Source organism: Lissotriton helveticus, chromosome 6 (genome assembly GCF_964261635.1).
Source record: "Lissotriton helveticus chromosome 6, aLisHel1.1, whole genome shotgun sequence".
NCBI classification, from domain to species: Eukaryota; Metazoa; Chordata; class Amphibia; order Caudata; family Salamandridae; genus Lissotriton; species Lissotriton helveticus.
In genome coordinates this window covers 1,698,328,031-1,698,355,422 of record NC_136067.1, presented here as the reverse complement: position 1 = coordinate 1,698,355,422, position 27,392 = coordinate 1,698,328,031, and the positions used below count along the sequence as shown (strand labels likewise).

At 43.3% G+C, this 27,392-nt stretch overlaps 1 protein-coding gene across 4 annotated transcripts in view; it reads left to right on the top strand.

The window, feature by feature from the left end:
- The window catches only part of TASP1 (taspase 1), a 723,830-nt gene that overhangs the window by 627,904 nt on the left and 68,534 nt on the right, over positions 1-27,392 (top strand). For all 4 annotated transcript variants that reach the window (XM_078649553.1, XM_078649555.1, XM_078649554.1 and 1 more), the window contains one exon: positions 1,399-1,472. In XM_078649553.1, coding sequence (XP_078505679.1) covers positions 1,399-1,472 — 74 coding nt within the window. The remainder of the gene's footprint in view (positions 1-1,398; positions 1,473-27,392) is intronic.

Genomic DNA, 27,392 nt, shown 5'->3' with positions numbered 1-27,392 from the left:
ATAGAGGAAATGTTTAAGGAGATGACAAAGGATAGTATGAAGATCAAATGAAGGCTATGTGTCCTGTCAAATGCGTGGGCCTGGACACAACTGGACAAGGCCATACAATGGATACATTTTCCTAGAGATTTCTAGCTTTGGACACGTTCACTCGATTTAACTAACTATTGAAGTTGTAGGTAATAGTTCGAAATGCTTTCAGTACAGAGGAAGAGAAACATTCAGTGAAAGCAATAACAAAAGTGTAACCGATATTGGGGAAAGGTGCAGTTCAATTAAAATAAAGGCAGGGAGAGCTAAAGGAGAAATATAAAAGATTAATCTTAATGCAGAGGCAATGCTACTACCCATCAACCATGATTGATTGTCATGAAACATTTGAAACCATAAAAGACAGCAGTTGCTATATCTTGATCTGATGAGTCCGTCCCTATCACTCCATTTTGTAATGACTAGCAAATCAACCCGATGTTCACTGATACGTTCACAGAAAACATACGTGAACATGCTATGTTTGGGAAGGAATCTATAACTAATAACCCTAATCTCCTCGTTCAAACTAGGTGGCACAGGAAGGGAAACACCAAGAGAAAACTACGGGCTTGTGTGGTCAGCTAGCCCTAGTGCAAAGAGTATAAAGGAGTGGGAGGCCTATATGCACAAAGATGCAAGTCAGGCAAAGTAGTTCCTCTTTAGCCTCTAGATATAAGCACATAACGTCTGCGCCCTCAGCCTGATTCAGTGTGAACAAAGTAAACACAAGGAGATGAATGGATCCCTAAAACTTTTCAGACACTCACCCCCAGTCACAGATCTGGGTTGAATCCATCATCGTTCTTTAGCTCACTTTGCCACCCCAGTTCAGACCTAGCCATATGCAACCGAGTCTTGACCTTGTTCCTGGTTCAGTGTGGACAGGTGCAACTAAGACTGCCTTAGGTTCTCAAGCTGCCTACTAGAGAATAAAAGAAAATGATCATTCAAAGTATCTTAATAACGTTAGCTGGAGCCTTAAATCCTACTGAAGTAGACAAATTCAGGTAGCTGGGATTGCAGTTGTGTCTTCTAAGAATGGATCACTGTATGATGTAGCAAGTGTTGTAAAAACAATTAAATGACATTTCCACCTTTCTACCTATCTTTCTACGTAGAATCTACTTGCCTGTAAGTAACAGCAAAATAAAATAAAAACTAAAGGATACAATTTCGAAATTGGGTTGTCTTGTTGGCAGATTTAACAGTCATGGTTTTTTTAATATTGCAAATGTGACAGTATATCCAGAGTTGGATTAATTAAAAGTATTAAAATACTTTGAATGTATCAAAATTATAACAGTGCTAAATGGTGGAATCAGTGAAATGAAAACAAATGACTGTGTTAATTTGTGTTTATCCTAGTGGAGTTCCTGTGGAGTCACACAACAGAGAGCATGTGTGTTGGATACATGTCTGCTCAGGATGGAAAAGCGAAGGTAAGAAAAACTATATGAAAGACATGCAATGCATACTTAGCAGTATCACAAATCGTTTACTGGACTTTATACCACAAAAAGATGTCAGAATTGTATTCTTCTAAAGAAATGACAGTAGCTAAAAGGCTGCTGTCTTGTCAGTTAACGAGCCTAAAAGGCAGTGGTCTTCTTGATTATGTTAGACAGTCTTTGCACTTTTCGTTTTTTTAAGATAATACAAGATATCTTTTGTGCGGCTTCGCTGTCTCTAATTTCTGAGAAATACTATCAACTCATTGTGAGAATCAAAATAGCTCTCGGGTCAATTAGAAAAAGTGATGGTGGGGGCAGGCATGCTACTCCTCACGAAGAATCATGTCCTCAGTCAAGTCCACTGTACTTCAACTTCAGTTACATTTTTAGCATTAATAATTTAGACATGCCCCCTTTTGTCCTTTTATCGCTGACTCCAGTGTTCTCTTCTTTGTCCTTTTTTTCTCTAACTCATCTCAGTTTGCAATGTTTTGCTTTCTTTTCCTTATGTAGTACAGCCAATGTCTCATTTGGCTATCTATCATAAAATGAACTTCAGATCCTCAAGGCAGACTCTCGTCTGGTCTACTTTTTTGCAAACCTTAACTCCTGCTGTCTTTGACTTGATACTATTGGTAGGACGCATGAATGATGGAGGAGGAAAAAAGAATCATGCAGACATGAAGAGGCACCTAGAAGACCTAAAGGAAATGGATAGGGTGTTCACTTTACCTTCTGCTGCTTTCACTGTCTCCAAGGACTGTAGAAGATCCAACAGGACATCCCACATCAAGAAAAGAAAATGGGCCTGTTTGACATTGAGGTTAATGATGTCGAAGGTGGTCTCTGTCACTACTTGCTCGCTGTCGAGAGCAGGCACAACTTACAGGGGAGATTTGACATTTAGTGTCTCAGAGCATATCTTTCTACCTTTCTGATGACTTTGTCCGCAGGTTGAAAAAAATAATTCCAGACTACTCAAGGTCTCCATCCAAAATTGCCTTGTCAGCACTTACCTTTTCTTATGTTTCAGAGCACACTCATGAGGATGCGGCCTTTCCAGAACCTCATCCAACACCGTTGCCTCGCCCTGCACATCTTATAGCACCTCTTCCACCAGTGCTACCTACAACAACTCTACCTCCTCTGATCTTACGTCCTCTGGTTGTTCCTCTGCCACCTGCTGAGACTTGAGTGACACCAGCTAGAGAACTTCTAGAACATGGTCCAGGCCTCTGAGGAGATAATATAGAAGTATGAGTAGATGTCACTCTTTTGGTCTTCCCACATCATTGGTCAAGACACTGTTCAAGATCTACTCATTCGGGTCTAGTTCCCGCTATATAAAACTCTGCAAAATAAAAATCACACTTACTCTACTACTTCTTCAGTTTGTCATTATACTCCTACTCTTATGATTCACCACCAGCCATGGTTCCTCATGTTGAGGACATCTCCACTTTCAGTGATGGTTTGCGGGAGGGGCGTGGACAATTTAATATAATAATGCTGATGTTTCTAACTAAGTCTTCAGTAATTTTTGAGATGCTATTTCCTTGATCTTCTGCTTGCCCATTGCTGAAGTTGGTTCCAGGACTTCTTGAACCTTAATTGGAGTTGTTCCTAATTACAACTTAAACCAATTCTGCCCTTTCCCAGGTGCAAAAGAAGTACAAATCTCTGAACAAAACCCTACATGCAGCTCCTCTTCCTGACTTTGTCATAGTGCTGCAGTAAGAAAACATCATCCCTCGTTGCCCGCCTCCACAGTGCCTCCTGAGACAGAATTTAAGAGATGAATTCAGTAAACAGTACGTTTTGCAGTACAGTGGACTCTACTATAAAAAAATACCAGCGTAACTGCTGTTCTTTGATGGTACAATAGGTCCCTGTAGCAGACTCTTCATAGATGTTAAGACAAGTTACCTTAAGTTTACTGCAAGATGGTATGTGAAGTGATTAGTACAGCTGCTGATGTTTATAACTTAGCTGAATCATGGTTATTGTCATAGAAGAACTCCTCACTGATCTTTGTGGGTCTGTCTCACAGGTTTAAAACAGGAGGCTCAACAAAGGATTTTAAATCTTCCCTTTTCTGGAATGGCAAAGATCCTGTGGATGAATAAATGCAGCAAATGAAAGCTTAGTTGGAAGCACTTAGCCTGTGAGCCTGGCTCCTAAACTCTTGCAATATAGAAGTTTACATCTGACAGAAGATTGTATGAACGTCTTGAAAGAGACCAGGCATCCTTCCACTAACGTGTCTATTCATTCAATGAGAGAGTTCTGCATTTGCTGTCTACAAAAGAATATTGATCCTACCAAATGTCAGAAACAAGCTGTACTCTCTTACATTTTCGATTTAGCAAAGTCGGGTCTTCTGTTTTCTTCTATGAAAGTACAACTTGCAACCATAACAACTAACAGTAAAAACCCTTCAAAAACTCTTTTTTCAAAATGTTGTGTTGTTGAGGATTTTCTGGAAAGCATTAAGAAGATTTATACTCCCTTAAAGGGACATTCAAATTCTTGAGAGTTGCATGTGGTTCTTTCTAAATTAGTGTGCTCCCTCCCCATTGAGGTTATCCATGAGGCATTCCTCCAGCATATCACCTGAAAGACCACTTTTCTGGTGACAGTTACTTCCGCTCAAATGGCTGGTGAAATCTGGGCCCTATGCTGTAAGGAACCTTTCATTGTATTTCAGGTAGAAGAAGCGATCATGAGATCCCATCCTAGTTTTCTTCCTAAACTGATTTTCATGTAAATCAAACAATCTCCCTTTCAACCTACTTTCAGAATCCTTCTCTTCCATCTGAAAGGACTTTGCAGTCTCCTAATTGATTTACAAACGGTTCAAACGGTTCTAAATTATTATTTTGCTAAAACTAAAGATATTAGGTTATCCAACCACCTATTTGTCAATTGTGGTTCAATACAAACTGGTTTAGCTGCTTCTCAACAGTTTTGCGTTGAATTGTGTCCTGTATGTTACTATATTGCAGTAAAGCCAACAAGACTATGCCAGTAGGTCCAAAACTTAAACTACAATTGGTAGGGCCTCTGCTGCACCTTTATTATGAATCATTTCAATTGCAGATAAGCGGACACTTGGGGGTTGTTCATACTTTTACAAAGTACTATTACCTTGACACCTATTCTGGGGACAGATGACCAGGTGAGGGAAAGCCTCGCTTCATAATCTGTTTGGATAGTACACTGTAGCTCTTTTTTCTTTTGCCACTTATTCTCCACCTTTTATTGTTTATTAGAGATGGGGGGGGGGGTGTTATTATGTTCACTGTTTGGAACTTATAATGAAGATTTCCGGGAGGAGAAAGGATAGTTTCGTTCTTGAAATGCTCGTTCTCCTTCAGAGGAATCTTCATTGGAGGCCTAAGCTACCCTCCGTTCTCTCCAGAGAAGGGGCAAAGTTAACTGATCTCAGCTCTCATATGATTCATCATCTCCTTATAAAATCAACTGTCTGAACCGCCACCTGTGGGGTATGATGGGGTACTAGAGGTGCACTGTGCCCTAGAAGAACAGTGCAATTTTCTCCCAACCAAACCTATCCAAAATGCAGCGGAGTGCTGGACTTGGTCAAAGGTAGGCATTAAGTCAAAGGGTAATAAGAGAGAAAGCTGGGTTGTGTACGGTTAAAGCATTGTGGCGTTGTGTTAGTTAAACAGGTGAGGCTTCACCGCTTTAGAGCACTATATAGCTTATGACTGTATTCCCCCGGAGGAGAATTAGGTTTTCAGGTGAGAAACTATTCCTTGTGTATAAACGTATGAAGTTTGCATTGTCTCAAACTCAGCTCTGTTATATCATATTTTATCTGTCAAAGTATTTAACTATTTTTATTAGTTGTCAGTAATTAATCTGTAATTCTATATTATGAATTATGTCTGCGTTTTTTTATGAATGGAAAAGTCTGTTCAAGAAAGTGTTTCTCTGGTTCATGACTTCTGCTTTATCACTCACATTCCTGCTCACTGTTCAGAATGATACAAGAGTCTTTAACTATGCCTTGTCAGTGGCAACCGTTTTGCTTTGCCAGGGATTCCATGTGTTCCTTTAGTAGAACAAGTAGCTGATTACATTTGCTGGCTACTACTTGTCTCGAAAGGCTAAATAGACTTCAGGTTGTTATTGCAACACTACATGAACTATATGCCAGCAATGTTTCCATTCTTCAGACACCACAATAGGCATAACGTCTTACAGAAGTGGCTGTATATATAGAACTATAATATACTAGCAGCCCGTCCCGACGTTGTCCGGGTATGAATTGCTGCCGGACAGTAGTATATTGTTTAGTAGGATTTCGTTTTGATAGCATTTCTTATCTGTGACAGGCCTGTGAAACGCTCCGATTCACAGTGCACTGCTGATGCACTTAAGAGTGCGCGTTCAGTAGTGTGTGAACTCGAGTTTCCCTACATTATTTTTCCTTGCAATATTATGTAACGCGAACTCGACAACATGGCATGAGCACAATTACAGAAGAACACATTCATTTGTGGTAGGCACGGGGAGACAAAGCGATTTGCCTGGAATCACAGGATGTTGAGCTGATGCCGTGATTCAAACGTAGCTCGCCAGCTCTAAAGTTCGCAATTCTAGAACTTGTGGCGGGAGGTGTGTCTAAAAGTGTATGTCGGTGCTGGCCATCAATGAGAGAGACCTGTGCATTTTTCAAATCGGTGGTGAAAAAATATGAGTATGTTGCTGGAGATGTGGGCCGCCGTGCCACCAATGTACTTACCGGGGAGGGTAAACACCCATTATTCCGCAACTTTCTTTCCGCATACTTTCATTACGAAAGTACCATGACTCCGCAATGCCATTATAACGCATGGCATTACATTTTATATGCTTTTACCACGCATACATTTACAACGAAATTCGTTGTAAATGCATGAATGGTAAAAGCATGTTTTTTTAAATGTTTGGATAAGGTAAGTATGGGTATAGGTGTATATGTTTGGGGTACTGAGGTATATTGTTTTGGGGTGTTTGGGTATTTTAAGGGTTCAGATATAGTTTTGGGTTATGGGGTACAGGGGTTGTTTTAGGGTTTAGGGATAGGTATGGGTTTTGGGGTACAGGGGTATTTATAGGGTTCAGGGCTAGGTTTGGGTTTTGGGGTATAGGGGTATTTTTAGGGTTCAGGGGTAGGTTTTGTTTTTGGGGTACAGGGGTATTTTAAGGGTTCAGGGCTAGGTTTGGGTTTTGGGGTACAGGGGTATTTTTAGGGTTCAGGGCTAGGTTTGGGTTTTGGGGTACAGGGGTATTTTAGGGTTCAGGGGTGGGTTTGGGTTTTGGGATACGGGGTTATTTTTATGGTTCAGGGCTAGGTTTGGATTTTGGGGTACAGGGGTATTTTTAGGGTTCAAGGGTAGGTTTGGGGTACAGGGGTATTTTTAGGGTTCAGGGCTAGGTTTGGGGGTACACGGGTATTTTAGGGTTCAGGGCTAGGTTTGGGTTACAGGGGTATTTTTAGGGTTCAGGGCTAGGTTTGGGTTTTGGGGTAGGATGGTATTTTTAGGGTTCAGGGGTAGGTTTGGGTTTTGGGGTACAGTGGTATTTTTAGGGTTTAGGGATAAGTTTGGGTTTTGGGGTACAGGGTATATTTATAGGGTTAAGATGGGTTAGTGTTTAAGGGTGTTGGGGTATTTTAAGGAGTAAGGGTGGGTTATGATTGTGGGGTGCAGGGGTATTTAAAGGGAGCAGGGTGGACACCCGGAGCTGGAATGTACAGAACCTAGGAAGAAAAAACAATGAAATATTGGGCACAACGCTTGCTTTTTTTCCCCGTAATCCCGCGCCCGCACACGCCCACGCCCCCAGCACACGCCCACAGCACACGATATGAGACATGGCATGAAGGGCGGTACGCACCACACGCCCACAGCACAATGCAGATTTGCCCACCAGGGACTACTTTGCTGGCATGGTTCTTTTACCTTTTAAATGTATATGGTGGGCGTCTGCATAGCCTATGTCCTTCTGCTGCAACTGCCCTTTGCAACGCTGTATTGGGTGTTGTGATTGGTGCTGTGGTTCCTGAGATTACCCGCCTCAAAGGTTTGGGCTCTCTCTTTATTATATTAGTATAGATTATCTAAATTGAGAAATGCAGTTTGCTTGCTGGATATAGTGGTACCTGTGGCTGGCAATTCCCTTCCATTCGTTTTTAAAAAGCTATACTGGTTCAGCTCTGCCCTTAATAACATCAGAAGATTATCCCTTAGTTGAAAGATCTGTGTGTGAATATATATTGTACTTACAGCTCTCTCTTTGTATACCTAAGCCACAAACCCCTGTAGTGAATGCAGGCAAAACCAAGCACATGCTCTAGCACAACAAGCACATTGTTACCCACTGCCATCCTTTTTGACGACGTGGAGATCTAAAAATTGAAATTTCACTATGGCATGTCCCTAGGGCTGGTCCATCCAGAAAGAGCCACCATTATTTACTCAAACAGTCTGTTCAGCTGTTACTAACACTCACATAGATGGCACAGACTCCTAGGAGATCTTTATTATTTGAGAATTATTCCATATCACCTTCTAGTCCACTGCACATCTGCTAAATTCCAAATAAATGTGTCTTCATTGACAATGAAAAGGGAACTTGATGGCTTGGCTTCTCATTAGCTGGTTGAAGATGTTCCCGTACACGCTACTTGCCTTGATCCTCTGATTAGCATAGAAGTTAATTATATGCACAAACTGAATTCTTGGTTTAATTACACAATCTGACTTGCAACTTAATAGAACCGTCTGTTCTATTCTTGGTGCAAAATGTACAGACGTTTTGAAACTCATTACCTATTTTAAAATTGACATGGCAGGTTTAGGCACCTTCTACCCAGTGCTTAAAAGGGCAGCGGAAGCTGCTCTTTTACATTTCTGCTTTTAAAGACCAGTAGACCCTATGGAACATTACTGATTGCCTGGGAGGCATAATTATATGGTCTGCATGACAATATGTTTCCTCACTATATCTCTTATGCCACATCCAAATTGACCATCATTTGTGCCTCGTATATACCGTTTTTAAAGACTATCAAACTTCAACAGAACAAGCTGTGCTGGTAAGAGATACAGCATATTAGGTATTGCTTAAGAGTTACATATGTTTTTGGGTCACAGGATGTGTTCTTCGGACCTCCACAGGACGGTGGGTTATATCAGTTTTATAGATGACAAACTTAGCCTGTGTTAGGGATTCGCTGCTTGGTAGGAAAAGGTGGGTTGGATCAGTATTGTCATATGCCCTACAGTTATTTCATATCATTTCCCATTCAAGGTTCTGCAAGAAGAGGCATCCTATTTTGACCCTTTGTGCCAGTATCTCTCTGACATTCAGCGATTTATGGCTGGACAATGCTGCCTCTGTTGAGAAAAGCTTTGGCAGCAAAGCAACTGTAAATGCATGTTGTAGACTCGAGAACCTAACTACCTATCACTTGAGGGCAGCAATACAGATTCCAAAATGTAGAGCATGTAGCCAAATTCCCCCAGTTTGAATACCTGTTTATATTCATTACTTTAATTTCCATCTCCTGTTTTAATATACTTTAGTGCGATACCCCATTGGTGCGCATTGGTGAACAGTGAACCAGTCAAGTAGATAGAATTCCCATAAAACATGGTATCTGGGTGACTGTATACCAAGCCTGTCAGATGTACCAGTCACCTATTTGCTAGCAAGATGTACATTTACCAAAGTGTCTGCCTATGGGCTGCAAAAACCTCCAGGATAAAGTAGGTTTTTTCCCTGCACAAGCCACCAGGGATAGAGTGATCTCCACCGCTGAGAACTGAAGCAACATTTTGTGAGACAGAGGACAGAATCACTCGCAGTGTCAGTTCTGATGGAGATGTGAGATGGATAACGATAGTGTTATGTCCCGAGATTGCTTGACCTTTTAGTGAATTTCGATACTTTTTACCATCCTAAACCTTTGGATGCATTTGTTACGTTGGATATTGCACAAAAGGTCCATGAATGAATTCTCCCTTCCACAAAATACAGACTATCGTGTTTCCATCTTTTGAGACCTGTTGCGATCTAGTTATGTACAGTACTAGAGGATTCCCCCATGTTTTGACACCTCTGTAACATGTACAAGCAGCCACTAGTCACACTGCAAGACTTTTTGGCATTCATGTTTCTAGCATTGTAGAGAACATCCCCATTAGCCTCCCCGTGTTTGAGAATTGGGTGAACTAGCTATTAACCTAAAGGCCTATCACAAGTAAAAGACTGGCTATTCATCACATTGATTGGTAAATTCTATCCCCAGTAAGACAGGAGTGCATATCAAAGAGAGAATACAAATCAGGGAATTTTAGTTGACCATCTTTAGTCTTTGAACTCTTAGATATGCTCAGTGACTAGAATATGCTTCTTTAGCATGAGTTCATCCAATACTCTCTAAACTACCTTGTATGATGCCATCAGGTCATGGAAAGCAAAATTGTATTTCATTGTGGCTGAACTGGACTTATGTGGTATACCACAATGTATAATTCTGTGAACTGCTCTACTTTGTACCCCCGTTTGATACCTGTACAGCAAATGTCAACATACTACCTCCCCAATAATTCTTCCAATATATGTTCTTTAGACTCCTATGTCACTCAGGTTTTCTCATATTACATCTGAACATCCCTATCACATACCATGTGTAGCTCCGTGCAGTGAGCACTCAAAGCTGAGAAATGTGGCAATCTGAAGGTCACCAATTTGAATCCGTGCACTGCTAACTCAGACTTTAATACTTTTTAAGTTGTCAGAGTGAGTGACATTAAAAAAGTAGCATTGGTTATTTACAATGCCTAGAAACACCAGCGATAAGGAATTAATTGCTCCAGAAAAACAAACAATGTTTTATAGTTATAATTAATATAATTATTGCTATGATTCAGCCACCACACACAGCTGCCTCCCCTCATCATAATACCATGTTTAAACCTCCAGTAGTCAGTACACATACCCCTCTATTGACTTGGAATACTGTTTTATTTGGGCTGAACAACATATCTTTAATAAACATGACTTTCTTACCTACGGATTCGAATCCCACGCCAACCCTCTTCACTACATTGCCATCTCCAAAGCTTTATTGATTAAGGATGCTGCAGCTCCACTTGTCCCCCACTCTGCCCATGCACGTTCCTCCATTTTTTTAAACATTTTTTAAAATAACTTTGGACTGCACACTTAAATGAATTCAAAGACACAAATTTAATAGTTGCCCAAATGTAAGTCCATTTATTCTCGTTTCATCAGGTACAAGGCTTCACTTGCAAATAAATATCCAACATCAGTCAGCGAAAGCGTGTCTTCCTTATATAGGTTTGACTTTTACTGGGCAAGCATACGTTTTATTGACATATCATCAATCTCTGCTCTATCATCTTTACACCACTATCCCAATGGCCATGTGAAGTATCTGCTCCAAGGTAAAGAATAACTTTCAATGTACAAAAGGTTTCTGGGTCGTGATTCTTCCCCATTAAAACTATAACCATCAACATGCACCTGTGAATGGCCTTACACCAGGAGGGTAAAGATACTCCTGAACAGATATTTTTTCCCCTGCATTCCCTCTTCAAAATCCCTTTTAGGCTTTATATATTAAATGCTCCACCAGCACCCCTGCCACATTGAGTTCCTGTTTGATTACCTTGACTCGATCCACACTAGCATCCTCTCTTTCAGGGTCTTTGGAGACTTTAGACCAAAAGAATCACCCACAATCCTCCATCTTTGTCCGAGTGCTATCTGCTCACTCACGTTCTAGCACTGACACACTCCACATCCAATTCAATATACCTAGTCCTAGTCTTTGTCTCTCAAACCCACTAACCATGATTAGAAGCAATATGGCATGGAACAGTCTCTAGGTCACGTCTCTCTGCATCCACCACTTTCCACACCTGCCATGATTATTACCATCTCCCGGAGGAAAGGCATTCAAGTCCCAGATAGTGTCACAAAATTATTCTACTTTTAACTGCAAACATCCCACATATCATCCCTGTCTCGAACAATAGATAACACCAGCCAATTGAGCACTGAAAACACGTACCCACCTGCAAAGATGGAGGAAGTTCCTACCCAAGAACAGTTGGAATATAATAAAAAGACCCACACCCAATGACCACAGCCCTTGAACATGTCAATTTAAGTGAAGCACCCTGCACTAATCCAGACAACCCTTATTGGGATTTTAATGGTCTTAAACAACCATAGAATGCTCTCTAAGTGGTAGCTGTAGAAAGCAGCATTCATGCTTAGTCTAGAAGGAGTGTTAAGCAGCTTGTTTTACCAGAACTGATCATGTAGTGTAGGTTAAGCGATAAAGAACCACCCAGTGTAGTTATAAAAATAGTTATATTTATTATACACACTCACTAACACGTTGGTATATCTCCTACCCGGAGATATCAACACAATACACACAATATTTCAAATGGAGAACAGGTAAGTAGCACAAATACACAGTGATCTCCAGGGGGAATCCAAACCATATACTAATAAAGTGGAATGTGAACTGCGACCGAAGTTGGCACTTGACCCAGAAGACTTAGAAGAGCTGGGGACCCAAGGACCTCCCAAGGTAAGTACCCAGGAACCCCACGGAGGCTGTGTGCTTGAATTGAAACACAGCCACGTACTCACTGCAAGTCAATGGGGACCTCGCGGTTTCAGTTTTGAAGACAAAGTACCCTTCCCATTGGACCCTGATGAAATCTATTTTTTAGAGAAAATCTGAAAATATGCTAAATTGACCATTTTATTTCACCATATACAGTCAGTAAGTAACAGCCCACCCATTCCTTGAACCCCCTGCATCTAGGCCTAAGCCAAAGGCCAAAGGCCACCGCCTCATGATAATAAAATCCACTAGGCCCTAATGATTTTTTAAACATGCATTTCTGTTTGCGCTGGACATGACGAGGTCGCTTGAGCAAACACGAAAGTACAGTAGCTTTCCACAGAACAATTGCAAGACACCCATACACGCACGTACACAAGGCCAGCTGGTACAAGTTGGTACATCTTGGACCATTGCTACATTACTATTTTGAAAGATAGCTTGCTCAAATGAAACCACAGCCGTAGCTTTGCGATAGTGGCACCTGTCTTAAGTTCCGCTGTCACATATATTTTTAGAGATATGTACGTGACAAGGTGTTCTTTGTTTATATATTGCGGTCAAGCATGACCCACCACCCACTCAGCCACCTGACCATTTCGGTGTCCTAGGACATGCGGTCAAGCCACCTGCCCCAGAAAGTGCGTCAGAACAGTGTCATAAGTTCTGCATTTTCAGGTATTACAGATCTAAACACCTCAACTAGAAGTCAGAACTCTCCTGCAAGTGCTTGGCACGAGCATGGGTTCTCCGGCCGGCCGTTTATCTGATTTGGGACTTCAAAGCCTCTTCTCTCAGGTGGTATCTCCCAATCTAGATAAACTTTTTTGCCTTTTTTAATCTTTGCTTATTCTAGGTACTTTTCATCCACACCCATTTCCTTGCAGTTAGGCCTCTTAAAAATGGTTATCTTGCATGGCTAGCTCTCTTCAGGAAGGTTTGCCTCTAGGCACTAGAATTCCATAAAATGTGTCCTGTATCATTAATTCTCTAACTGATTTCAATTGTGCCTTTTGAAAGATCTTTGCTCCAGCCTGCTTTCTAGACTTTTGAGCATTATAAGAATAATCGCGTGTTTTATTCCTGACAGAGTGAAGTCAGGTTTCTTAATGGTTTTAGCTTAGATATATAAAATAAAATGCATTCATTGATATGCTTGTGATGTAACGAATAAAAGTGCCACTTCAATACGATTTTTCGTCATCTCATATCTTGTCTCTCAGTAAAGGGTTGCGTCGATGGCCTGTGACCACAAGGTGACCACACCCTACAGGGGATTTTAGTTCCCTTTGTCAGAAGGTTGGAGAGTCACCCTATGGATATCCCACCCCAGACCAATACACAGAGTCCTGTCTGGGAGGTGGTCACACCTCCCTGTGAAAGGAAACCTATTGCTCTACCCCTGTCGGAGCCTGGCTCAGTAGCAGGTGGGCAGAATCGTGTCTGTGGTCGGTAGCAGCACTATCTTGCTGTTAGACCTTGAAAGGCTGGTACTGGGAATACAGGGAGGCTCCATAGGGGAGCCCCCCAGTGCATGGGATCGTACGTCCAACATTAGAATCAGTGTTGGGGTAGGATTCCAACAGGTCTGATGCCAACCATGAACCGGTTTCGGTGCAGCCACTATATACTTAGACATCTCATAATTGACTTGAGGCGCACTATTTTTATAAAACGGCTGACCGCACTTACAAAACCTTAAGACTCGACTCCTGGGTTTGTACGGGGTGTTATCCTGCTCTTGCAGGGCACCCTCACATTTATAACCTAGCACCCTGCCTTCAGGATTGAAAGGCCTACCGTAGGGTTGACTTAAAGGCTTTAAGTGCAGTGACCTCAGATATAAGGAAACTTATATCTCTGGTGAGTGGTGCTGGCACCAGCTCATACAGGCTGCAATGGCATGCATGTAGTCACAGTTTGAGTGGTCTCTCATGGGTGGCATAATACATGCTGCAGCCCCTGGGAGACCCTGGTGTACTTATGCCCTGGGTACCTTAGTACAATGTACAAAGGACATAGAAGGGTTCACCAATAGCCAATTAGGAAGGTACCAACGTACTTAACCATAGTGCAGTTCAGGGAGAGATCACTGGACTGGGGTCTTGCTTAGCAGGATCCCAGTCAGACTAGTCAGAAAACAGAATGATACCAACAAAAAGTGGGGGGTAACCATGAAAGCAGATACTACTTTCCTACATGCATTCACTACACAGGTCTCATTATCCCCTCAAAACCTTTTTTTAATTCTGCACCTTAAGTTCTTCCTTCTTCCCTCCTTAGTTTAACAATATTCAGCTTTACTGGATATGTTTTCTCATTCTAAAATATTGGCAACAAGCTTGCTGGGAACTTGCCTGAACTAGTCTGCCCGACCAAATTGGATTCATTCCGTGCTAATCTACATTTTTCAGTGTCCACAGATTGCTGGATTGAGCTACAGATCACTGGGCATATGCTGTCTGCTTAGTCCTAGAACTTGGGAAGGCTTTTGACACATTAGATTGGGAATGAGTTGTGGTTTTACAAAGAGTGGGCATTTGTAGCAGGGATTGTGAAGATGATCAAACTCCTCTACATAGAGTCTACACAGAGCCCATGGCAAGAGTATAAAATAGGTCAACTGACTTGCAACCATGCCTGATCGACTGGCATGGATCATGGGTGCCCCCTCTCAACACTGCTTTTTGTACTGGCGATGGAGCCCCTCGCACAGAGCCTCTATCAGTCCGGGTGGTCTTGGGGTATACCCATCAATGGTGAGACACACGCTATCTCGCTGTATGCTGATGATGTCCTCATATACATCAAAGACATACGAGTCGGCATAGGTGATGAAGCACAAATTCTAGATGCCTTCAAATCAACCTCAGGATTGGGGGTCAACTGGTCTATGACCTGCCTGTTCCCACTACAATCCAACTGCCCATCACAATCCATTGTGGTTGACACCCACAATATCAAATGTGATTCTCGCACCTTTCGTCATGTGGCCATCAATATATACCACACCGTATGGGACCTAATAAACAGCAACCTCCCGAAGGCAATCTCTTCCCTTCAACCTCAGATTACCTTCTGGTGCTCCCTCCACTTCACGGTGTAGGGTCATATTGCACTCTACAAAATGGTAATGTTGCCAAGGGTTTTCTACTAGTTCACCAACCTACTGGTCACTATTCCTCGGAGCACATTCCACTAACTGAACTAAATATTAGGTGACCTCATATGAGCAAAAGTAGATGCAGAGTGGCCTTGACTACACTACAGCTCCAGATGGACCATAGAGGATTGGGGGCGGGGTATTCAAGCACTATTATTTAGCCACACAACTCCAGTGGCTAGCTTGCTGACTGGCAGCAATAATGTGGTGTGCGGGGTGAGCTTGGACCCCAGAGCCTTGTACAGGAATCAATTTCCCCTGAAGTCAACACTACCCATGGCCCCTAACAACGTACTCCATGTCGCGTGAGGGTGTTATTGCAGGGCACTGAGCACCTTCCCCGGTGCATCACCATTCACGTTGGAGATCCCCTGCTGCCCATACGCACCTTTAGCATGGCTGTTGATAACAAAGGGGTGTACCTATGGGAGCCCTCAGGAGAAGGGACCCTGGGCAACTTGTGCCATGATAAGGCCTTGATCCCATTTGACCTACTGACCAAACAGACCGGCCTCCCCATGGGACAGTTTCTGATATATAGGTGACTCATGGTGGACTTGGAGCGACTGTGGGAGATTACCACCTCCGAGCCCCCTATTCAACCCCTGGCACAGGTACTCTACAAAATGGCTCAGGGCAGAGATTCATTTGCTCGATTGCCAAAGCTATACTTCATAGAACCCTAGACACGCTGGAATCCCTCCGACAGATATGGTAGCATGATAGAGGTTAACCACTTTCCCCTAAGAGTGGAGTAGAGTGCTCCCATACCCGCAGAAGGTCTTAGGCAACGAGAGATTCCAATACATCAGGTAATACATTTTTGCATAGAGCATACATAACACCGGACAAAATAAACAAAATATACCCAGTGCGTCACCCGCTCGCCCTTGTTGTCCTGCTCCCATGGCAGACATAATAAATGTATGTAAATGTATTGCGACTTATATAGCGCACGTATCACCCGAAGGCATCAAGGCGCTTGCCTTGGGAACCCGTCCTGGCTTTTCCCTGTGAAATAACCCCTGCTGGGTATCCCCAGGGTGAAAGCCAGGCATCCCGCAGCAGGTGGGCCGCCGTAGTGGAGATTAAGCAACTATTGCCCAGAGTTGCAGCGTGGGACCCCATGATTAGAATAGGCACCGAGGCGAGAATTATCGAGTCTGTGGACATTTTGGGCTCAGGACCCTGCCGCGTTGGGAATTGAACCCTGGTCCCGGGCCAGACCTCTGCATCAGGGTCTGCCGCTCTAATCAGTGAGCCACACTCCTCCACTAATACACATGTTCGGGGGCTGTCCAATCAATCACACCTTCTGGACCGGGGTCTTTTCGGCCCTCCTGGGCACTGCGAGTTGACAGGACCTCAACTGCATGGCTAATGGCCTATTGAACCTCAACAAGCGCTGTAGGGCGGGTGGTGCAACCAACCGCTTTATTGACTTGGCTTTGTTGATTGCCCAAAGAGCAATTGCAATGCAATGGAAAGTCCCGATATTAAAGATGCTATGCTGTGGCAGAACACAATGATCCAATGGGCCAGGACAGAGTTTGCCGCACTCCGCCGAGAAGAAATAAGTGGATTGCGGAAGAAGCCGCATGGGATGATCTATTCCTAACATTTCAAAATTACCCAGATAACCACACTAGACCTCCGTAGGCTAGAGTACACATGGCACTCCAGTCCCCTTGTGACCCCCCCTTCCCCGAAAGAGTGTTTTGTTCTCGAATTAATGCCCTTGTAATCATTGCAAAAATTCAATATAACATGGTTGAGAATCATATGTTTTTGCGTCCTACTTCTTCTCTAAAATGTTGATTATCTGAAACCCTCAAATCCTTCCTCCACGCTCACTCACTCTTATACTCCCTTTAGTACTCCCAAAAGACTAATGTTCAAATTACTCACCCTTTATCTGTGCTATTTCAAAGTACCTAATACCTGCAATCCGATTCCTGTAAATTCCACTCCGGGGATATGGCCCTTACATGTCTTTAACTTACTAGCTTGTGTGCTTCATAATCTGATCCCTTTCTCCTTGATCTCTTGACCACTCCACCTTGCTTCTAACCTTTGTTGCCTTCGGTTTACTTGACAAAGAGCTTGCTTTATGATTCTTTACCTCTATAACTGCTCTTTGCAGTATGCTGCCACTCTGTGCTCCCGCTGCCAATTCCCTACCATTTGGCATTCCCTCTGGCTCAATATTGCGCCCCTTGTCCTCATTCTACATCACCACCCCTCATTTCCTCCTTCCAGTTCTTGTGGTATCTGTCTGTGCTTCATATGCACATTTTTTCCTCTTCCTTTTATACACCCCTTCTTCAAACAAAAAAACGACTGAATGTCGGCTGTTTTTTAAATATTGAATGGTACTCTGCTTCCTTTCTAAAATCATCTACATTCCAGCCTCTTTGAATACCACTGTACAATCTTCCCCTATTATGTTCCCTTCACACAATTTGACAGTCGTCCTGGTCAGCCGGAGACCTAGGGGTGCATTTCATTTGTAAACTGCGAATGTAATAATCACAACCTTTTTCAAGGCAGCCAGATTCCATCTGTTAGATAGCTGAAAAATTCCGCAGCACCTTCTCTGTCATGCCAACGCCTTTTTGATCAGTTCACTGGTCTTCAGTAAGCTGGACTGCTCCACAGTCTATTATTGGGACTCCTAATATGCCTTATATTTCTTCAAACTCCAAAAGAACCCACTGTCTCCCCCCAAAACACTCTCCGGTCAGGCCCACTGCACAGATCCCTGGAATGTCTGGGAAAGTCCTCCAAATTGCATCAGTTGTCTTCTGTCTCTTGCCCCTCCTTTTTAAGTAACATTGGGATTCTGTAACATACAAAATGAAAACCAGAAAGGCGATGGCCACATACCCCACACACACTCCATAGGCTACTTCCACTCACAGGCAAGTTCATACAGGCCAAACCATGTCCCAGGCGAGCCGGATGAGCGAAGACCAAGATTGTAGGGGACCGGCAGGTACATTTATAAAAGGTTGAGAGGCTGGTAAAAAGACCCATCTTGCAACTAAAGTCACTTTGCTACCTCCACTGTCAGTCCTCTACAGCTCACTGAGATGTCATTAGTCATTCTCTTCAACAGGAGCATGCACACACCGCTCTTACGACTACAGAGCCCTGCTTTGGGATACACTCCCTCTCACAGAATGTTCTCAGCGCGCACACGATTGTATTTGGTGAAGTGGCATTAAAAAACACTACAGCATGCTAAGTGGAACTTGAAGTAGAAGCACGTGCTTTCCAGAGCCATACAGAAGACCTTTCTCCATCTCAACACACCCTTTAAAAGTGTCATACTGCAGTTTACCCTTATCCCTTGTTGACGTTAGTTCCCTTTTTTTCATCACTCTGGCTACAGTAAATAATTTGAGGGGCTAAATGTGGCTTGCGGGATCCAATGTCATTTAAGCCAAATTCATCATAAGTACCCGTGGGGCAAGCACAGTATGTCTTCCCCAAGTACTGCCAGCTATGGGAAAGTATTTGGATTTTTTAGGCAGCTGCAGAGTATTTGGTATGGTTGGGAATATCCAAGCAAAACTTTTCATGAATAACTCATCCATTTTAGATATGTATCCATCTGTTAACTATTCTAGGACTTTGTTCACAATGTTTTGCATTTGTACATTTAGAACTGCAAAGTTTAGAGTTTGGGTCCAACCTAAAAACCTGTATCAAAGACTCAGAATTTTAAGTTTCTTCCTACTTAAAATCAAACTTATGATAGCTTTAAATTGGCTAGTATTGCAGTTTATAGCTATAGTACTGTTTTCGTAGGTGATGGCCATGTGGATGATATTTGGAAAATAGTGAACGCTTTTCAGGTATCTACAAACATTTTCAGTTGGTTTCACACTTAATTTACACAGTGTCAAACATTGCAGGAGTAAGTGTGCAAGTTGTATGCCACTTCTGCACCCAGACAGATATTTGTATTTAGGCAAATATCAGCAGAAGTAAGCTTAGGACATCTGGTGTGTTTGTAGAATTCTCCAACTTATACAGGGTCCCATGACTACTCTTGCGGAATTTTTTTAATCTCCCAAAAATGTTTTTTTTTATCTCAAATTATTGTTTGAACTCTACCATAGACATATTTTAGACTTTGTAAAAAATGTTAGTGAATCGCCCACTTTAGCTTTGCCAAGCTCAAGGGGCTGACTTGGGTTTTCTTTTTTTTTTTTTTTTTTTACATTATATGCTGGATTTGGCATTGGATATATGTTTTTTTTGCTTTATGTAGTAGATTTCATAATTCCCTATTGTAATTGTGCAACCAACTCAAATGCTTCTTGCCTTAGGATCCATGCCATATATTTCATTCAGTAGAGGGGTCAAATCGTCAAAATGCTTTCATCCTATGATTTGAACTCTAGGGGCGTGGCCTAGCTTTGCTTGAAATCGAGTTGTCAGTTTGACACCACAGTAAACAACAGGCTCCCTTTCCACACGTACATTGTGTGACATCTGGCTTAAGTTGTTTTTCACATTAGACCTCCGTTTACTAGCTTGTAGTGTCGAGTGGGTTGACAAACACAGCCGCTCGCCTCAGTTCCCTTTTAAATAGTTGTTGTCCGACCCTATGGAGAGTTCATCTTTTCCCCTTTCTTTCTTGATTGAGCCTGTGGCTTTAAATGTTTTCCAGACAGAAATCACAAAAATGCCTTAGCTCCTGAATTCTGTTGGCCTGAACGTTATCTGCTCTGTCATAAATGCTGGAATTTATTTAGTTGTATTCGCAGGAAGACAAAGTTGAAGGTTTGACGCTGAGCTGAAAATAGAAACCCATTTGTGAGGAAGGCAGATATATTTTTCTTTGTAAATGTAAATGTAAGTATAGCTTTATTCGATTTTCATATAAAATCATAAAAGCACAGCACATATATCAAGTCATAATCACAATTAATATATACTTACATATGCACATACAAGATAAAAACAAGTGTGATAGTCGGACAAGTAAAAGAATTTCAGATGCTAAACATTTTAAAGTGCAATATCTGGTGACTGAAACGAAGAGCAAGATAGGACCCACAAGAGGGATGCTTTACCACATGGATTTCCGCAACTTTATGACAGTTCTTAAAAAACAAGATACCGCAAAGATCACATGCTCATCTTCAAGTCTTAACAATCTTGAGAAAGCTGGCCTGCAATTTCTTATACCCCAGCGATTTAGGAGAGGTTTCAAGTAAAGTTTTTCTGGGGTTAGAATGAAAAGTGCAAAAGAACATTATGTGCAGATTAGACTGTACTGCGATTGTGCAAGATTCAGTTACCATTAAAAGCTTAGAAGTTAGTCCTATGTAATGTGAGGGGAGCTCGGGTAAAAATCATACAGATCCCAAATGCGAATTGTGCCTTGTCTTTCTTTGGGGGTACAAACTCGTAAAAAGGGGGCAACATTGGTGTTTTTAAATTTAATTAGTACCAGATCCCCAGCAGTGCATTTGGGCAGCGTCCCTAACCATCCCACCCTCCTGACACTCAAGATACCCCCGTCTAGCCCCGGCGGCAAGGGTCTATTCTTTTTTAGCCAATAGATGGCTTTATTTAGCAGATCCTGCTAGGATTCGCGTGTTCCCTGGGTGAGGGCAGGAACCCCAGAGAGGACGGACACATACGGGGCGGCCTCAGGGGGCAGGTTGATGTGTGGCATTCTTGCCAAGGCGGATCTAGCCACTATATGGGTTTTTGGTGCAGGTTTGACAAATACTTTGGGGTCTATTAGAGTAGGTGTGCATGATGGCTGTATTTGGGTAGCATCCTTGCCAGATTTATACATTTCGGTGACGATGGTAGGGTTAGGGCAGACGCGTGTGGCCATAGTAGTAGCTGGAAGCGGGTGCTTTCTTATTACTGACTCAATATTGGTCAGCCTTTCCCCTAAATCATTCATTTTTGTGACCAAGTGAGAGATGGTAGCAATCAGCAGTTGCTCAATTTTGGCCAGTAAAGTCGTATTTAGAGACAAAAGAGGATCCTCTAGTTTGTCCGCGGCCGGGTCCTCGATAAATGCTATTGGATTAGCAGGTGATGGTATAACATTGGTGCACAGTATTTGTTTACTTTTATTGTTCCCAAAGTTAGTTTCGATGTCATGCTTCCATCTATTGTAGGAACCCAGGGGCGCAGCATTTACTTGGTTGTAAGCTATATCAGCAGGGCCATTTGCTTTGAGACAGAAAGAATCCACAGTTGGGGAGGTTATAGAATCAGGGACGTACTTTGTACCACACAGGGCGTTAAGTTCTTCCCATATAGACATCGTGTTTATAATAGTTTAAAGAAAGGGAAAATATAAGTCAAATGATATTGAAGCACGATACCTCCCTATGTGATGGAACAAAGTGGGGTGGCCCGTCCCGGCCTCCTCAGGCCTCTGAGGGCCACAGAGGGCCCGCCCTTTGCCCGGGCTTAGCCCGGCGCTGCCCCGCGCGCTCCCGCGTCGCGGGGGGTTGTGCTGGTTTTCAAGCGCCGCCTGGCGCCAAATCGCGGTGCGCGGCTTCCGGCCGCAGGGAATGCTGGGGGCTGTAGTTTGGTGACCCCTGGTTCCCGCTGGCTCCCGCACTCTGCTCTGCGTCGGCACTCGGCAATGGAAGGCGCCGCTGCTGCAGGCAGGCGGTGACAGTCCCCACAGGAGGAATCCCCGGCCAAGGAACGGCAATCCCGGCTGCCCTGGTGAGCACAAATGATTCCCCCGCTCTGCCGGGGGTTGTGCTGGTTTTCAAGCGCCGCCTGGCGCCAAATCGCGGTGCGCGGCTTCCGGCCGCAGGGAATGCTGGGGGCTGTAGTTTGGTGACCCCTGGTTCCCGCTGGCTCCCGCACTCTGTTCTGCGTCGGCACTCGGCAATGGAAGGCGCCGCTGCTGCAGGCAGGCGGTGACAGTCCCCACAGGAGGAATCCCCGGCCAAGGAACGGCAATCCCGGCTGCCCTGGTGAGCACAAATGATTTCTTTGAATTACTGTAAACAAATACTTTGCAGCACTTTGTGTCTACATCAGTGAAAGAAGAGTTGGGATGAAAAATAAGGCTATTGGTGTGATGCAACCAGCGGTCCTGTAAGAATGCAGTGAAAACATACTGTGGCAAAACATGTAAACTAGTTGTGGGAGAAAACAACTCACTGAAAATGTTTCTGACAAGGCCATTTTAAAAACGTATTTGTTTAAATTAATTTCTTTGAAGTTCACCACGAAAGTTACCCGAGTGGCAGCAGCCCTGGTTTACTTACAGCTTGAAAAATTAACCAATCCTGATCTTATGTACATTAAATCTATACCTATTGTAGAGGCACAGGCGAAACAATTCGAACTACTAATTGCACTCTGAAGCTATCTGGACATACTTGCCTGGCTAAGAGGTTGCCAGGACGATATCAGATTGTTATCTGAACAAGTTAACTCAGCTACTTCAACCCCGAGACAGTTTCTTGGAATCTGGTGTACAGTTTGTTCTCTGAGGGCCAGATTCCCCCATGACTGCAGAGCCTCTGCCACGAGTGCGAAGAGTCTGAAGTCGTGGCAGGATCTCACAATGAGAAACTGCAGTGCGGATATCCCGCCACGAGTGCAGAGATCCCGTCACAAGTGCAGAGATCCTTCCATGAGTGCAGAGATCCCGTAACGAGTACAGAGATCCTCTACGACTGCAGAGTCTCTGCCACAAGTGCGGAGAGTCTGAAGTTGTGGCAGGATCTCACAATGAGAAACTGCAGTGCGGAGAGCCTGCCACAAGTGCAGAGATCCCGTCACGAGTGCAGAGAACCCGTCACAAATGCAGAGATCCTGTCACAAGTGCAGAGATCCCCCACGACTATATCGCCTCTGCCATGAGTGCAGAGAGTCTGAAGTTGTGGCAGGATCTCACAATGAGAAACTGCAGTGCGGAGATCCTGCCACGAATGCAGAGATCCTGCCACAAGTGCAGAGATCTCGCCACAAGTGCAGAGATCCCGCCACAAGTGCAGAGATCCTGCCACGAGTGCAGAGATCCTGTCACAAGTGCAGAGATCCTGTCACAAGTGCAGAGATCCCCACGACTGCAGAGCCTCTGCCACGAGTGCAGAGAGTCTGAAGTCGTGGCAGGATCTCACAATGAGAAACTGCAGTGTGGAGATCCCGCCACAAGTGCAGAGATCCCGTCAAGGGTGCTGAGATCCCTCACGACTGCGGAGCCTCTTCCATTAGTGCAGATGCTCTTTATGAATCGGGCTCTGAACTCTTCATAACCCTTCACTTGGGAAGTGTGTGTGAGTTAGTGTCAGTTTTCGAGGGTGCTGCTTATTACCCTTGTTGTTTGCTAGACGTTAACTTCAGGGCTTTAAGTGGAATGAAAAATCTGGGGGGGTCTCTCGAAGGGGCATGGCAGATATAATTAAGGGCGTGGCTCAAAAACACTTAGGCTAAATATCTGTGCTTATCATAGTGTGCCCCTCTACTGGTATTTTGCTGCTTCTGTCATTGCATCCAGAGATATATACAACAAATAACATTACACCTACAAGAAGCCGGGACTATTGAATTTGTCAATAGTTGTTAGTTGCATAAGATAAATAAGCAACAACTATGGGTTCATTGTATAGAATACTGAAAATGCTTCAGTTTTGAAATGATGAGACTGAAAGAACTATAACGAGTCTCTTAAGTTACATCGAGTGGTACTGCTGCTGAGTTAAGAATTTTTTTTCCACCCTGTGGGCGAGGGCAAAAATAGAGAGCCCCATAGGGACCCATCTCAGCACCCGCTTTTTAGAACTACCAGGGCTGGACCCCCGTAGGTCCCGGCCCACTTAAAGCCATAATTAGCTTAATTTCTATGTTATCAGAAGTCTACAAATTTCGGCGCTCATTTAGTCACCTGGAGGTAGACCTAATACCCTCCCTCTTGAGCACCCTGCTGCAGCAAGTTAGTGATCCTGCTGTATATCGTGTTGATGTCTGGGCAGAAGAAAACATAATGATTGAGTGCTGACAGCTCCATGCAGCTCGTCCACAATCAGAAGAAATCATAAGTAAACTGTTACCAAAAGGAGTCCTAACTTTACTACTCCTAAACTGAGAAAAATCCTAACTTTAAGACTTTCGGTATTCACAAAAGGCATTTAGGAGTCCTAAAGTTAGGAGTCCTAACTTTACTACTCCTAAACTGAGAAAAATCATAACTTTAGGACTTTCGGTATTCACAGAAGGCATTTAGGAGTAGTAAATTTAGGACTCCTAACTTTAGGACTCCTAAATGACTTCTGTGAATACCAAAATGAGTAAGTGCCTTCTGTGAATACCAAAATGAGTAAGTGCCTTCTGTGAATACCAAAATGGTCGTAAGTTTAGGATTTTGTCTTAAGTTAGTTCTCTGAATCGGGCCCTTAGTGCCCAAAATCTCCCTTTTATTATTGGGTTTTTGACTACAGTACATGAAATAAAAATCCTCGCAAACCCTGTCCAAATGTAGATTCGGATGGTTCTGTCCGATTAACTATTTTAAGGCCAACATACTTTTATTGAATATGAAAAGGCCCAAAAGGTAGTCAGTAGGCCCAAAAGTCCTTGTGGACAATCCAGTGTTAGGACTGAAGAGCACTTAAGCCTGAAGCCTTCCCAAAGGAGTATATAAAATACACCAAGCTCATCTGCTCCAAAGAGGAAAAAGAACTACGAACAAAAAAGGGCAGAAAAACATAGGAGACTGCAAAAGCAACAGAAAAGACATCCACATATGTGGATGTTTAGAGAGGTATTAGGATTCTACCAGTCAGAGGACATAATCGTGAGGCTGTTACTGAGACTGCCTGAGCATACATTAAAACAAATATACATATCATTCTGCTGACTACCAGCCAGGAAAAGGGACTGGACTTAACAGCAATAAACAGCAAGTCAGCAATATGGAGCTTAATCAAAGGTCAGAACTGGTTGGACACAAAAAAACAGAAGATCTGCATCTCCTGGCAGTAAGGACGTGAAAATAGCAACAAAGGCCTGATTTAGAATCTTGCAGAGAGGGTACTCCAATGCAACTGCGATGGAATACCCTCTCCTCTAGATCCTCAGTCCTGAAGTATATCAGCAATGGAGCCTCCTCGACTCCGTCACTGACATACTCCTCTGACAGAATATAGGCCATTCGACTGCCTGCCCATTTTAGAGTGGCCGGTTGAATGGACAGCTCTTACTCTCCCAAAAACAAGGATTGCTGGTCCTCTACACTCTAAATCAGGCCCATCGTTTTTGGGGGGTGTAGGATCCAAAAGGAAGACATATATGCAATTTGCTTCCCAGGAACGTGGAGGAGTGGATACCCAAAGGCAGTGCTTCCCAAACTTTTTTTGGTCACATTTTAGCAACAACAAACTTTCACGACACACATAGCTTTAATAGACACAAAGTGGGCGACCTTTTAATGTAACCAAAGAATCATGTGGTACCACACTTTCAATTACAAACAGCACTTTTTTATTGAAATTGTCAGTTAATTTGCAGAGACACAGTTTTACTGATAAAACGATTTTGCACACAAATGATAATATGTGGAAACTGGTTTTTAGTGACTATTTTTATTTTGTTCATCACCAACCAGTGTTCTAATTTGTTTTGATCCTGTTAAAATCTTTGTGAGATTGTGCAAGGATCTGATATATTCTTAAATGTCAAAAAAATCCTAAAAAAGACTAAGGGTCTGAATTTAATAGTATAGTATAATATTTAGTCCACCAAAGTGACAAATCCGTACTCCACATATAGAGATGTCCGCTGGCCCTGTGTCCATCTCTGGTCATTGTCACGAACCGCTGTCACTGCAGTTCCTGTCAATGTGTTAAAAGTCTGAGGAAAGGTTCCAACAAACAAAGCAAAAACGAATGCCATCCCACACCATAGGAGTTGTGTCCTATGGTGTGGGGGGTCATGTTTTTAGGCGATGTCCCTCATTACCAAAACGAGCAGCAAAAACATAACACCATCCACTCTAAATTGGGCGGCTGGTGTTTTATGTAAACCACCGACAGCCTATCGGACAGTCAGAGGAGTATGTCAGAATGACACCCAGAGTAAGTTCCATCGCTGACATACCTAAAGACGCCTGCCCGTAAATCAGGCAGGTGGACTGAGAGTTTGGCTTAGAGGGCACTCTGTTGCACTTGCCTCAGAGTATCCTCTCTGCCAAACTCTAAATCAGGCTTTAAGTTATGATGATCAAGCAGCTCAGCCCCAACACACTTGGTTATTTTGTGTAACATTTTTCTGACGCCCACTGACTTGTATCTTATTTGTGGGCATTATACTATTTATAACCTTAACTTTAATTTCCTGTTTTGTGCCCTATCATGTCCTGCAAAATTTCCAAACCTTCAGATCGTCTAAGCTGCCCAAGTGGTGAGCATGTAATACCTTAGGGCAGGGTTTCCCAAACTGTGGGTCGTTTATTGAAACGGTTTCCTAGACCCCCGAAAAAGAAAGGTTGTCTCTCGGTTCTTGAGTTTGGCCCTAGTGCTGGCTAGGATGCGATTGGAGTGGAATTCTATGATTGGGCCAGTGGTGGGTAAATGGATGAATGATGTCCCCATGTGGGCTGAGGAAAGGGCCTTGATTCATGAAGAGGCTAGAGGGGTGTGGAGATAGCAGGGTTGTGGACAGAGGTATTGGAGGCTTGGGAATATCCAGAGAGTAATACGGAGGGAAGCCCCGACAGACGGGATGGGTTGGCTGAGAATGGCAGGAGGACTCCTCAAGAGACTCAGAGCAAGAAGAGAGTAGACCCTAGAGCAGAGGTCTTCAAACATTTTTGCTCGGAGTACCCCCCAAGCAAAAATGTTTTGAAGTCGCCCCCTCCCCCCCCAAAAAAATATGTTAAGAAATGAAGAGTGGAAGGGGCAGGGGTGAGCTCCAGGACGGCGCTTAGGAGATCATTTCAGGGGTATTTTTCTGTAGCACATAATCTACGCTATATGTGAGACTTATGAAAGTACACATATATTAAACCACACAGAAATGGACCAAAAACACTAGGGCCCATAATTGGAGTGTT